General features: G+C 41.3%; 1 protein-coding gene across 1 annotated transcript; it reads right to left on the bottom strand.

Moving 5' to 3' along the window:
• Positions 1–5,336: 5,336 nt before the first annotated feature.
• On the bottom strand, positions 5,337–10,442 carry LOC117541216 (ubiquinol-cytochrome-c reductase complex assembly factor 3). Its single transcript, XM_034208377.1, has 2 exons — positions 10,188–10,442; positions 5,337–5,649 (listed from the first exon to the last, which is right to left on the bottom strand). Exons 1-2 carry the CDS (start codon positions 10,299–10,301, stop codon positions 5,524–5,526), a joined length of 240 nt encoding a protein of 79 aa, XP_034064268.1. The 5' UTR covers positions 10,302–10,442; the 3' UTR covers positions 5,337–5,523.
• Positions 10,443–15,133: the final 4,691 nt, after the last annotated feature.

The following is a 15,133-nucleotide window of genomic DNA, read 5'->3' as shown; positions in this document are numbered from 1 at the left end:
GTTTGGCCATTAAAATGCGTTTTGATGTCATTTTTTATGCGAGAAATATGAGTTGTTATTTCAGATTATGTGTGCAGTGGATGTACATGATCTTTAGTTTGCTAGTTATTACGAAGATTACTTCAGGAAATTGTGTCGATACAACGTTTTCATTGTTACCAAGGTGGTTGCTAGGGATGCTGCTATCGATATTATTTCTGTTATGTTGTGTAACAGTTTAATGGTGTAATCTTTATTGCTACCCCCTTCCCCGTCAATGTATAGTGTTGGTCCACAGCACAAACGTATTAGTTTAACAAAATCTGCATCTAAAATTGTGGCATAGATACGTTATTTTCCCCTGTGCAATTCCAGTCTCACATCTCACATCACATCGTCATAAACAAATACCGGAAACAGACCGAAAACACTTTATTCCGAGTATGCTTGCTTTTCTCTTTGAAAGTCATCACATAACGGCATTGTAATACACGGTTCGGCTGCATTAAATATTACATATCTGCCGTAGTTCTCTATTTATAGAGCCCTGATGAGAAGACTTCTAGACAAACATGAGGAACTGCAGCCAACACTGAAAACGTGACGTGGATCATAAATATATCAGCCATTAAACAACATCTTACATTTCTTTTCACACAATACGTCTCCTTGCAGTATCAACACTAATTCGGCTGACTTTTATATTTGATCCAATTGGTAGATAGGCTGTATTTACACCATAAAGGTGCACAGCTGATATAAAGGGACACCTAGTGGTTAAAGCATGTTATTGAATTTCATTATTTTTATTATTAGATATTAATAGGATCCCTATAAAGTATATTCATTACTCGTTATTCTCTACTAATAGTTAATTAAAGACTGTATATAATGACTATTTTGCACATCCCTTTCAAGATTTCAAGATTTTCTAAGGTTTATTGACATATTATACACAAACGGTGTAGTTATGCATTGAATGAAAAACTTTGTGTATACCTCCAGCAATGTTAACTATGTTGAAGCACTTATTTTAACCGATATTATACATGTGTATTATACTCTTATATAAGATGTATGTAGATATTTCATCTCCGGCCTTGTCAGGTATTGAACAATCAATAAATAAAGAACACAGAATTATTAAATATAAAACACAGAATTTGTGTGATTATACTAAATGATTTACAAATAAACACCACTGCATATTTACAACTCTTACACATGCTGATGTAACGCAAATGTTCCAACTTGGGATCAATAAAGTATATCTTATCTTAAGATGATCGATGGCTACTGCCATATTTGCAAAATTTGCCTCTGAACCTTGACAAGTGCATGTTTCAGGCTTATCAATGAACAACAGGAGGGGTCACAGACATAAGACCAGCTGTTAAATAAAGCTCTTCTGACCTTAGCTGGCATGTGGGTAATGCTGCCCATTATGGGCACAAGCAATTTTCACCCATTTATTAATTATATGTTTTACATTTGAGTGTTTCCTATCCCCTAAACCTCCAGGGATGTACACAGTTTAATACTGGCCACTTCTTATTATGGGAAATACAAAAACGTCTTTTAAAACTACAACTCCCAGAGGAGTGCCATAGAGCATGTTGCAAAACACACAATAGCCAGCATGTGTAGTTCTGGGGACGGGGTGGACCCGTTCAAATCCAGTTTTGGACAGTCTGCCGTGGTTCCATCCCATTTCAAGTGCTGTTCGACGCTCGGCACACTCTCCAATCACAGAGCTTGAGGACTATCACGGGGTTTGTCAAGCGAAGCGGAGAGAATACTTACTTCCGGGTGTAATATTCTCTAAAGCAAATGAGCTGCTCCGACCCTCGACCTGACGGACTCTTGTGTTTATTAATCAAACAAATAAACACAAGGATAATTATGTGTTATTGTTGAGTAAATGGAGAATTGCACAGGGGAACATAACGTAGATCTATGCCACAATTTTAGATGCGGATTTTGTTAAACTAATATGTTTGCGCTGTGGACCAACACTATATATTGACGGGGAAGGGGGGTAGCAATAAAGATAACACCATTAAACAGTTACACAACATAACAGAAATAATATCGATAGCAGCGTCCCTAGCAACCACCTTGGTAACAATGAAAACGTTGTATCGACACAATTTCCTGAAGTAATCTTCGTAATAACTAGCAAACTAAAGAACATGTACATCCACTGCACACATAATCTGAAATAACAACTCATATTTCTCGCATCAAATTACATCAAAAGGAATTTTAATGGCCAAACTAACTTTCAAATAGCCATTTTCTATCGAGAATAAAACGAAGTTCGGCCATGTTTTTTTTTTCTGCAGGGAGAAATGTGAAGCCATTCAGCCATTGGAATGAATGGTGAAAAAAAACGTAGGGATCTTACAATTTCAGAGGCGTTTTTGTAGAAATACTACGTCCTACGTTGTGGACCAACGTAGTTATCACACGTTTTTTTTGAGAGACTGGGTTGGCTGCTCCGGTACAAGCATGGATGTATAAGGGTACAAGTCTGAGCTGCTGTGGTTTGTTGATAATTGTCGTCTTCTTCTGTTTGCTTTAACCGAGGCTACGTAGTTATGCAGCGCCCCCATCGTCAGTATATGGAAGTACTACAAAGAACCCCGTTTAGTGCAATTATTTGACGAGTTTTGTATACACAGCTCGACAAATATTACCGAGGTCCGGACCTCGGTGACCTCAATGGTAGATACGGCCATGGCCACAACATAAGTAACCGGATCAAAGTAACATTACGTAGCCTACAGTCAAGCCCGCCTTAACCTGCCATCAGGCCCTGGGGCTGATGGTTTTGTAGGCCCCCTATTTAAACAACAAATCAAAGTCATTTATAGCCTCGGCAGGCTCTGTGATCGCACTTCTCCACTCTGCTCTACGCGCGCCTGGTCCTCTCCTCCAGATGAGTGATGTATCGGGCCTCCCTCATGTATTTGTCCGGTTGCCGTTGGCTCCCCTCCACGTAGCAAGTCCTCGTCGTCCTCTCCATCTCCTCCAACAGATAATGTCCCTCCTGTCTGTTTTTCCTCTCCCGCTACTCTATCGCTATCAGAACCAGCCCAGAGTCCTGCACGGGTCTGATTTTCAAGACCCGCTCCCGCCCCGCACCCGCGACGTGCAATACCGAACCCGCCCCGCTACCCACACATATTGCCAATTAGTTCCGCAACCCGACCCGACCCGTCGGCACAAGATCCGCAACCCGACCCGAACCCGCATAGCCTATGAGCAGTGAAAACGTGCAATTATTAACACACGCAGTTGCATATTTGTCTCAAAAAGCGTGGGATGTTGGTTCTTTTCTCCATCTAGGATCACACCAGAAGCCTCCCAGACGTTGGATTTCGCTCTTGAGGAAGTGTTATTGAAAATGCTGTATTCTCCGCTAGAGAGCTTCACCTCAGCCATTTCGAATGTGGCGCGCACAGCAGCAGATTGATGCGCTGCAGAGGTTATGATTATGCGCGGTCCCGCGGGGGAGAGGTCTGAAGATTTAAACATTAAACTAAATTACTATTATTTTAATATATTTATTATGCAATACCCGCGACCCGACCCGCATCATCTTTGTTTTACCCAGAACCGAACCCGGAAAAAAGTGTTTGAAAAAATACCACCCGCGAATCACCTTTTTTGCGGGTACCCGCGGGTACCCGACCCGATGCAGGACTCTGAACCAGCCTACTTGGCTTCGAGGCCGGCACCGCTGCCACTCGGTACAGAACTCATCTGTCCTTCCTCCTCATCCTGGCCTACAGGTTTAAAATAACCTGTAAGCTTCGGCATTTTTTGTAATAGCTGCTTGTCTCGAAACTCCTTTTCCTTTTCCGAGCGCCACTCTCAAACTTTTTCTTCTCCGACATTTTCTCCTAAACAACCTTCATCTGTCACTCAATCACTCGCAATTTGAATACGTCACAAGTGAAACATATTCTCATTCTGATTGGCTGTTAAGTGGTGCCCACTGACTGTTTCGGAGTCATCATTTTTGAGAAAAATCTCTGGAATCCATCGATCTGATTGATTAGCGGAGCAAATGATCAAAATACTACGGAGGGAAGATATTTTCGTTTGGATTACTGGTCTGGGGGAAGCCCGCAAGTGTGTGTGTTTGTGTATTTTTGCATTTGTGTGTATTGTGTTTGTTTCCCGGGGAAAACACTCGCTGTTGTTATGCCTGCTGTGACGTCAAGTTACTCCGTTCTCCGCTTGTAATTATGCTGTTACAAGCTTCAAAGTTGTATTTATCATCTGAATTTGCCGAAACAAGTTTAATATTCTAAAAGCTAAGACTTTGTTTATTTGAAATTAGATGAAAACAAACTGTAACGGACCCTGCCGTGTTATCTATGATTACTATACGCCTTACATTCATAATTTCAGCAGAGGGAGGGGAACAGCAGAGTGGCGAGAGAGAGCTGTCTTCTTCCCTTTACAAGCTTCAAAAATGGATTTATCGTGTGATTTTGGAAATAAAAGTTTCATATTATGAAAGCCAAGACTTTGTTTATTTAAAAAATCTGAAATAAAAAAAATAAAAATTATATTTTTTTTTGGCTCATGATAGGCCCCCAATCTCCGTAGGCCCCTGGGCTTCAGCCCAGGTCAGCCCGTGCATTAAGGCGGCCCTGCCTACAGTCCGCGGCACTGTGAGTGCAGACGTTGATGTGTCCCATTATCATTCATATCACATCATAATGTATCATATATTTCCTTATCTGAGTCAGCTTCTTGAACCGTATCTGGCCGTGCAACACTCACAGTGTCACATACTGTATGCAGAAGTATTATTTGAAGCAACACATTAAGTTGAGGAAACACTCGAGTCAAATGTAATTAAAGTCAGATCGTGTCTTAGACGGGGCAGTGATATCATAAACCTGTTAATGAACGTATTCAAACACTTTTTCTGTTACCAGCTGTATTCACCTTGCAGCTCTGTGGCTTTGATCCTGGATAAAGTGTTTAAGTCATGGATGTTTAAAGTTTAACTTCTTCATATTTGACTAATATTATAGTTGACTTTTCATTCAGGAAGTATGACGCTGCGCTGTCAGTACGCTTCTCCATGTTTGTGATTGGTCGAATGCTCCAGATACCACCCCTTTCATGTGAACGCGCACCTAACTAGATAGGACACGGCTGGCTTGAGCGATCGAGTTGATAGCCAGCGTTGTAGGACAGTTTAGCGAGAGCGGCTTTGTTTTGGATTAAGTCAACCGGATAACTCAAAACATATCCAGGATATGTTGAACTAGATTCGTAGTATAGGCCCCTGGCCTCTGGTAACCAGCTAACTTACAACAAGACTGAAAATATGTTGTTTGGATAGTTTTAATATATATTTGTAACATCCCACAGTATAAAGTTGTCACAGACAATGAAGCAATAGAGCTGAACATTAGACAGCAATTTACCCTGGAATAAATAACGTCCATCTGTTTCTGCACAGGATGAGGCCCTGCATGACAGTAGCATTTTCTACAGAGGGACTTTCCAACAGGTTCACTTCCCGCCGACCCCTCGTGACAAGTTTTCGTTGCACTCAGAAGCCTCCTTCAGTGTCTGCATCACCAGAGCGGTCCTCTTCCTCGTCTCGTCCATCGTTTGTGAGCTGTATTCAGGCAGATTCTGATGGGCGGTAAAGCAAGAGGCAGATAAATGGAATTAATAAGTGTATTTCACCACATAAACATATCTCTTCACACTCGCATATTTACCCTGATCATTATCCATCACACATCCTCTGTTTTATTTATTTGATTTTGTATACTGCATTGTCTTGTTTATGTTTCTTATGCTGGTGTTATGTATCTAGCACAGATGGAAGGCTGACAGGCAGGTAGGCCATCCAGTTATTTTAGCCGGGCCGGCTAAAATGTACGGTGGTCCTGAAGTGCAAGACACCACAGCATTTCAGAAAACACCACAGCATTTCACATTGGATGGAAAGGGTATTCCTTTTTGTTTACATTATATATGCTTCCGTTAGGCAATATTATAAGGAATCATTCTATAAACTTTCATTGTTATGTGGATGATACTCAACTATATTTATCAATCAAGCCTGATGAAATTAATCATCTAAATACAATTCAAGACTGCCTCAAGGACTTAAAAACGTGGATGACCTTAAACTAAACTTTTTGATGTTAAACACGACCAAAACTGAAGTTATTGTACTCGGCCCAAAGAACCTACGAAACAAATTATCTAAAGATATACTAACTATGGATGGCATTAATTTGGCCTCCAGTGAGACTGTAAGGAATCTTGGTGTTATATTTGATCAGGATTTATCCTTTAACGCCCACATAAAATCAATTTCAAGGACCGCCTACTTCCATCTACGTAACATTGCAAAAATCAGGCATATCTTGCCTCAAAACGATGCAGAGAAACTAGTCCATGCATTTGTTACTTCAAGGCTGGATTATTGTAACTCTCTATTATCAGGGTGTACCAAGAAGTCAGTCAAGTCGCTTCAGCTGATTCAAAATGCTGCAGCTCGTGTACTAACCAGAGTTAGGAAAAGGGACCACATTACTCCTGTTCTGGCTGCCTTACACTGGCTCCATATAGAACACAGGATAGAATTTAAAATTATTTTTCTCGTCTACAAAGCCCTTAATGGGCAGGCGCCATCTTACCTTAAAGAACTCATTATACCCTACTGTCCTACTAGGGCATTGCGTTCCAAGAATGCAGGGTTGTTGGTTGTTCCTAGAGTCTCTAAAAGCACAATGGGAGCCAGAGCCTTTTCTTATCAAGCTCCACATTTATGGAATCAGCTTCCAGTTTGTGTTCGGGCGGCAGACACCCTATCCGTTTTTAAGAGTGCGCTTAAGACCTTCCTTTTTGATAAAGCTTATAGTTAGGGCTGATTAGATTCAGCCCCTAGTTTTGCTGATATAGGCTTAGTTTGTCGGGGGACATCTTACTTCTTCTTCTCTCTGTCTGTACCTGTGTACTCTCATGTTCCGATTAACCCAGCATCCCCAAATTTCTTTTTGGTGTCTATCTACGGCGGGATCTTGAGTCGTGGCTGTGCCTGTTGCTGTGGTCCTGGATCATAGGTCCTGGATGGATATCCTCGTGGATTCATCTTCCTATTATACACACATGCATTTCCAAACATTTGGACTACCTATGTTGTAAATGTATTATCTTTTCGATTTACACACGGCATCTATTGCACGTCTGTCCGTCCTGGGAGAGGGATCCCTCCTCTGTTGCTCTCCCTGAGGTTTCTCCCATGTTTCCCTTTAAACTGTGGGTTTTCTCTGGAAGTGTTTCCTTGTACGATGTGAGGGTCTAAGGACAGAGGGTGTCGTATTGTCATACTGATATTCTGTACACACTGTGAAGACCACTGAGACAAATGTAACATTTGTGATATTGGGCTATATAAATAAACATTGATTGATTGATTGATTGATTGATTGATTGATTGATTGATTGATTGATTGATTGATTTAGGGAGAACACTTCTTGTTTGTGATTGGACAGAGCCAGCCAGAGAAGCACTGCCGTGATTGGTTGTTTTTGCTGCCAGTCAAGAAATGACGCTTCGTGATTGGTCAGCAACCGCCAGCGCAACATGTCCCAACACATCAGCCGTTAGCTGTTAGCACACACTCAGAGCTCACAGCTCCTCATATCTGTTCAGAAACTGGACACAAGTTAAACATGTACAAAACACAGACTGTCTGTGTCATGGCGAATACAGTCGCTGCTTTATTTATGTCTGTATGACGTTGTTGTGAGTGTTGATGGAGCAGCTAATCCGATTCCGATAGGATTTACATGGAGATACGCCTCGCCCCCTCTCCAGCGCGTCTGGTTTGAATGACAGGGGTAAACACTGACAGCCGCGGTGAAACTCGAGCGATTAGAGCGAGGGGCTTATCTCCATGTAAATACTATGGTAGACTACCCAATATTCGCATCGCTCTAATCGCTTGAGTTTCACCGCGGCTGTCAGCTGCGTTTACTCCTGTCATTCAAACAAGACGCGCTGGAGAGGGGGCGGGGCGTATCTCCATGTAAATTCTATGGGAGATAGCAACTACAACAACATGAACATATTTTACCAAAAATATTTCAAAAATGATGCCGAAGTAACTACATACTGATACCGGTTAGTAAAAACCATGAATTAATGCTGTGACAAGTCTGCAGATAAGACGGCAGGCGAAAAGCTTTTAAAATGCGTGTTTTCTGAATGGAATCGGATCCATCAGGCTAAACTAACCTGTAGCTGCTCCGTCCACACTCACAACAACATCATACAGACATAAATAAAGCAGCGACTGTATTCGCCATGACACAGACAGTCTGTGGTTTGTACATGTTTAACTTTTGTCCAGTTTCTGAACAGATATGAGGAGCTGTGAGTGCTAACAGCTAACGGCTGATGTGTACGTGTACATGTTACGCTGTCGGGTGCTGACCAATCACGAAGCGTCATTTCTTGACTGGCAGCAAAAACAACCAATCACAGCAGTGCTTCTCTGGCTGGCTCTGTCCAATCACAAACAAGAAGTGTTCTCCCTAAAGCAGGGGTTCTCAAAGTTTTGATGAGTGAGGGCCAATTTAGGTACCCAATATTGGATTGAGGGCCGCCCAAGAAAAAACGGAACACAAAATAATTCCAAAACAAATCCTTTCTTTATTGTACTAACCAATTACCGCAACTCGCGAGATGCCTAGTTGCCATGCAACCAGTAGTCTAGCAAACTTTCCACAAGCTGTCATTCATAATTTAGGAATGAGAACCCAGGGGGCGCAGTTTTACCATTCTTAAATTCCATACTAATTCTTACTAGATACAACCATGGAGGATTAAAATATAACGCATGCATTTCAGCGTGTCACATTAACTATCGCGAGCCGCCAGAAACATTTCCGAGGGCCGCCATTGGCCCGCGGGCCGCACTTTGAGAACCCCTGCCCTAAAGGAATACCCTTTCCGTCCAATGTGAAATGCTGTGGTGTTTTGTGAAATGCTGTTGCGCTTTCTGAAATGCTGTTGCGCTTTCTGAAATGCTGTAGCGTTTTCTGAAATGCTGTAGCGCTTTCTGAAATGCTGTGGCGCTTTCAGAAATGCTGTGGCGTTTCCTGAAATGCTGTAGCGCTTTCTGAAATGCTGTGGCGCTTTCAGAAATGCTGTAGCGCTTTCTGAAATGCTGTGGCGCTTTCAGAAATGCTGTGGCGTTTTCTGAAATGCTGTGGTGTTTTCTGAAACGCTGTTGTGCACTTCAGGGCCACCGTAAAAATGATTGGTCGGTGCTTTTTACAGCACTACGGCTTCCACAGATTACATTTTTTAATGTATTTATTGTCAAAGCATTTAATGTATTCATTGCTATCGGGATGTTAAGAGCATTCCATGGAATATAACAAAAAGTGTTTCTGAAATAAATTACATACCCCACCTTTTGTTGCCAAAACGTTAACGAGTCAAATCACACATGCAGTTTTATGATCCTTTTATGTAATGAAAGCATCTTTTAGTCGTGCTGGTTTTTAATATTTGTCGACAATTTTGTTTGACTTTTGATCCCAAATAAGGTTTATCGGCGACTAGGATTTAACATAGAATTTATTTGGTATATTGAACAATAATACACATAGTTTATGTAATTATTTCATAAGCACAGTTATTATTAATTACATAATATGCATATTAATTTGAAGTCCCCTAGCAGGCAACTGTTTAAAGCACAGGGATAAAAGCATACAAAATAGGATACAATTATTTAAAAAAAAGTTTGCACATAAAGACAGAATCTGCATGGAGAGCCAACCATCGACAGACAGTACACCCAACAATGGACCACACAGCCTGCTAAGATAAACAAAGCGTGTTTACTGCTTTCTCCATACTTTTTCATTATTTTTAAATGTATATGCATTTTTATTTTATTTTTTCTCTGAGTCCAATCTTAGCTCTAGTGATTTTTACATAGGCCTCCCTATAGATATTTCAGTGTCATGGGCTACGATATATTACATTTACAGTAGGAAACTATAATTGAATGTGAGCTTCTAAAAAATAAAATAAAAATGGTTGTGCTTGATACACAAAGTGGTGCTACATTTTTTATCTTTGTTGAGTTTCACTTAGTAGGCTAGTGTATACAGTGAATGCTGATCAGCTGATTCACCTTGACCATTTCTCTGCGCCTCTCTTCTCCGGGAGAGATTATCGACCACATCCCGTAGCCGAGCCCGATGACAGCGATCATCCCGCTGGAGGCGAGCAGGGTCCGGATACTCATCCTGGAGACACAGGGCGGCTGGTTCTGTGTCTGGTTCAGGTCTCTCACAGATTGTAGTCAGAGTAGTTCGGTAACGTCGGACACAGCAGCAGCAGTGCAGGCTGGGAGATCTTCTTCTTCTTCTTTTCTAAGGTTTACTGGTGAGACGTGTTGTTGCATTATCGCCATCTACTGGACCGGATGGTAGATTGGAAATGGGGGACCCTGATGTAAACAAGACGAAAGTCTTTCTCTGGTCTGCATCCCCTTAACAATTGTATGTTTTGAGCTGTACTGTACTGTACCCAATATACAAGCTGTTAATAAACTTTTCAATCAATCAATCAATCAGACAGGAGATAGGAAACAAAACCAACTAAAATATATTACCATCAGAGTTGGGAAGTTTATTTTAAAATGTAATCCGTTACAATTACTAGTTGCCTGTACAAAATATATAATCAGTAACCTAATTTGAGTATCACAATATTAAAGGAATGTAATCTAATTACTTACCGTTACTTTTGGATTAGCTCAACATCAAACGCAATGCAAATCAATAAAATAGAAAGAAATATCAATAAGATGTTTTCACTTCAGACGACAGAACAACCAGTGGCGGCTGGTCAAGGCGGGGCTCTGGGGCGCCGCCCCCTCTCATAATATCTCGAGAAGAAAGTCTATTTAAACATGATAAACGTGAATTATTATATATAAAATATTATGAAATAAACGTGTTTCCTTGAACGATGCGCCTGCATATAGTCTGCATTCCGTAAAAAATTGTTCCGCATTTTGGGTATTTTTGTGTGAATACATACTTCCTGGTTGAGGAACGCCGGCCAAATCAGAGTGAATGGAAGTCGTTAAACTTTTGGTAAGGTGACCAAAAGCTGCTCGCTGATTGGCGGCTTCATATTTTCCCACGTGGCGCAACTCTCTGCGCCCCAGACCCTCCCACTTTTATTGGCAGCGAATCTGTATTGTTTTCATGATCTTTGACCTGATGTGATTGGACTATGACACTGTCTTTTATGTTCACACCCGCCATTAGTTTTCTGGATGATATTGTTATGGCAAATTCAAGTGCGGCCGCAGAAAATTCAGTTTTTTCTTTACAAAAACACCATTTCACAAGGCGTCCACTGGAAGAAAAAAAGAGAATAAAGGAGCTTGGACCGGACCGACCCGATTAAAAAATTCATCAGCAGGCAAGTGATCGAGGACGAGCTTACAACCGGGGCTAGTGTCCATGAATCACAATCAATTTCCTTCGACTTTGGAGTGGTGTTGTAGGCAGGGGCGGACTGGGACTACAAATCATCCCAGTCTCGACCGGCCCACTTCGGTACCGCCGGCCCACCTCGGTGCCGCAAGTAAATACCGCTAGTAAATACCGCTAGTAAATTGTCGACGGGGGGGGGGGGGGGGAGCTAGTGACTTATCCGACTGGCTTACATCGTCCAACCGGCCCACTTCAGTACCGGCCCATCGGGATTCGTCCCGATGGCCAGTCCGCCCCTGGTTGTAGGTTGTTTTTTTTGCGCCCCACCCAACATTTTTATCACCAGCCGTCTCTGAGAACAATGTTAAAGGTAGGGTAAGAATAGGAGAAACCAGCTTGAGTGAGAGAAGCTCCAACAAGCCGTTTAGGACAGAGAGTATACATACTATACAGAGATGCTGTATGAGAAACCAATGTGATTTTGGAAAATTGTACAGTATAAATCTATTTTAGTAGACCTCAACAATGGAATTATGATCAGTAGAATATAGCCATATGAGGACGGAGGCTTTCCTTTGCTTTCAGCTGTCAGATTGTAAACAAAGTCACGTGACTAGGGGCAGATGACAGCGCTGACAACGTGTGTTTCCCGCAGCGAGACGCTACAATACTAATTGTGGGTTTATCATGTTGATTCGGCCACAAAAAAAGAAAGAAAAACAACTCTCGCTCTCTCCAGAGGGGCAGGTCAGTCAAAAAGGGCAAACGGGCCGTTGCCCGGGCAACATTAGCCCGTACCTGTGCACGTCCCTGAAATGCATACATGTATTCACAATCCTGATGAGCCGACCCTATCCAGTTTTAAGGATTGAGTGCACTGCCAAGCTAACAGAGGCGTTTATTATACTCAATAGTTTATTTACTTCCTGTATGAAGGCCTATAATGAAAATAAGAGACTGTTCAAAAAAGTCTAATTCATCCAATCAAAAACATGCTAAAATGTAAATCATATTTACCTGAATGTTACAAAAGTTTGATTAGTTGCAGTTTGGTTGAAAAAATACACTATAATACTAATGTATGAATAAATGAATATTATTGTATAACAAAACATGTTTTAAAGAGCTAATTCAGATAAAAAGTGAAGGGTATTCAGTCAAATGTAATGTATTTTAAACATGTCCCAATGGGGACAGTTGCTACATCGGACTTTCTTACATATTGTTATATGAAATGTGTTATCATCTTGTATGGGTAATAACCAGACACATTAGTTTGATACATACAAATGTGGTTGTTCAAGACGAAATTGTCTCTGAGTAACCGAGGGAGTTTAACTTTGGAGACATGCCACATACCAGCATGCTTCAAGACATCCACCACCATCCCGGTCCCGAGAAAAACAAGGATCACATTGACACACCTGTCGCCCTGACCTCTGTGGTTATGAAGTCCTTTGAGCGCCCTGTCCTTCCACACCTCAAAACCCTCATAGACCCCCTATGGACCCCCTGCAGTTCTCCTAGGCAAGGCAAGGCAAGGCAAGGCAAGGCAAGGCAAGGCAAGGCAAGGCAAGGCAAGGCAAGGCAAGGCAAGGCAAGGCAAGGCAAGGCAAGGCAAGGCAAGGCAAGGCAAGGCAAGGCAAGGCAAGGCAAGGCAGCAAGGCAAGGCAAGGCAAGGCAAGGCAAGGCAAGGCAAGGCAAGGCAAGGCAAGGCAAGGCAAGGCAAGGCAAGGCAAGGCAAGGCAAGGCAAGGCAAGGCAAGGCAAGGCAAGGCAAGGCAAGGCAAGGCAAGGCAAGTTTATTTATATAGCACCTTTCAACACAAGGCAATTCAAGGTGCTTTACAAAAATGAAAGACATTCAGACAAAGGCATTTAAAAACAGTAAAAGATAATAAAATAAACATTAAAAGAAAATATGCAGGAATAAAAAGTACATGAATGAAAAGTTACAGTGCAGTTTAAGATATGAATAGTTCACACAGAAGTTCCACTTTACTGATGAACACAACGGCTCAGTTTCAATTAAAAGCAGCGACAAAAAGAAAAGTCTTCAGCCTGGATTTAAAAGTAGTCAGAGTTGCAGCGGACCTGCAGGTTTCTGGGAGTTTGTTCCAGATATTTGGAGCATAATAACTGTAAGCTGCTTCTCCATGTTTAGTTCTGACTCTGGGGACAGAAAGCTGACCAGTCCCTGAAGACCTGAGAGATCTGGATGGTTCATAATTTAGCAGGAGGTCAGAAATGTATTTTGGGCCTAAACCATTCAAAGCTTTATAAACCAGCAGCAGTATTTTGAAATCTATTCTTTGACACACAGGAAGCCAGTGTAAAGACTTCAGAACAGGAGTGATGTGATCCACTTTCTTAGTGTTAGTGAGGACTCGAGCAGCGGCGTTCTGAATCAGCTGCAGCTTTCTAATATATTTTTTAGTGAGACCTGTGAAGACACCATTGCAGTAGTCCAGTCTACTGAAGCCAACAGGTCTGTAGACGATGCTGTCAACATGGCCCTTCACCGCCACGGTCCTTGGCTGTAGCTGCAGTGTAGCCTACCATATCGTGATGGAGGAGGCGAGGACCAAAACCTCTTGCCACTTGAACAGTTTCACCCCGTCTGCTACAGGCCGCATTAACAGGGCTTGGGACCCCCACTGACACTGGCTTTTATCCACCCCAGAAAAACATTATGCATTTCATTAATGCACATCATGCGAAAAACATATCGCATTTATTTTGCATTCATTTGTATTACTGTGAGCCATGTTCAGCTCTCCGAATATATTTTTGCCCAGCTCTGCACACATGTCTGCACAGCCCTCCACATACAATACTTTATATATACAGTATATACATTGTCATATATTCATTGTCCTAAGTATTTGAGTTTTTAAGCTCTTTAAGTTATTTTGTATAGTTAAATACAAATTGGTGTAAATATTTCTCTTTATTCTTTTGTAATGCCAAATAGTTTGTAAAAAATACTTTCTTTTTATTACATTTATATTTTTGACCCACTCTGACAACTTATTCTCTTACATTGTTTATGTCAGCACTCAGCACCACCAGACACCAAAGCGTGTGAACGTACCTGGCAATAAACTTGTTTCTGATTACTTTCTGTGTTTATGGTATCCAGTTTGGAGCACTGCTATAGTTTCTTTAATATATATATATATATATATATATATATATATATATATATATATATATATATATATATACTGTAAATATCCACAGTGTCATTAGGATGGCCCAACCTCTTTGAAACTCTTTTGCAATATGTGTTTCATCAGTAATTTATCTTTTCTCTGAACTCTTCTGAAAGATGGCTATTTGCAAATAGCCCACATGCCTCTTCACCCTCTAGGAAAACTTAGATATTTAGAGACGTTTTACTTATGCTCATGCATTTACAATTATATTGCTTGTTAGTAGTACATAGTCAGCACTGTTCTTGTTGTCCTTAGTTTGAATCTTTATGGTTTATTGCACTATTTGTAAGTTGCTTTGGATAAAAGCGTCAGCTAAATGTAATGTCATGTAAAAACCTTTTTATCACTTACATTGTTTGGTCACTACTCTCAATATTGTAATAATAACTAGGCTACTACTTAGTTTCCTTT

Source organism: Gymnodraco acuticeps, unplaced genomic scaffold, assembly GCF_902827175.1.
Source record: "Gymnodraco acuticeps unplaced genomic scaffold, fGymAcu1.1, whole genome shotgun sequence".
NCBI lineage: Eukaryota > Metazoa > Chordata > Actinopteri > Perciformes > Bathydraconidae > Gymnodraco > Gymnodraco acuticeps.
This window is presented reverse-complemented; position numbering and strand designations above follow the sequence as displayed.

Bases quoted from the DNA above. Each gene is read 5' to 3' on its own strand.
- LOC117541216 (XM_034208377.1), bottom strand. From the start codon at position 10,301: ATGAGTATCCGGACCCTGCTCGCCTCCAGCGGGATGATCGCTGTCATC. The intron at 5,650-10,187 runs GTGAATCAGCTG...ACCGCCCATCAG, and splicing joins GGCGCAGAGAAATGGTCAAG to AATCTGCCTGAATACAGCTC.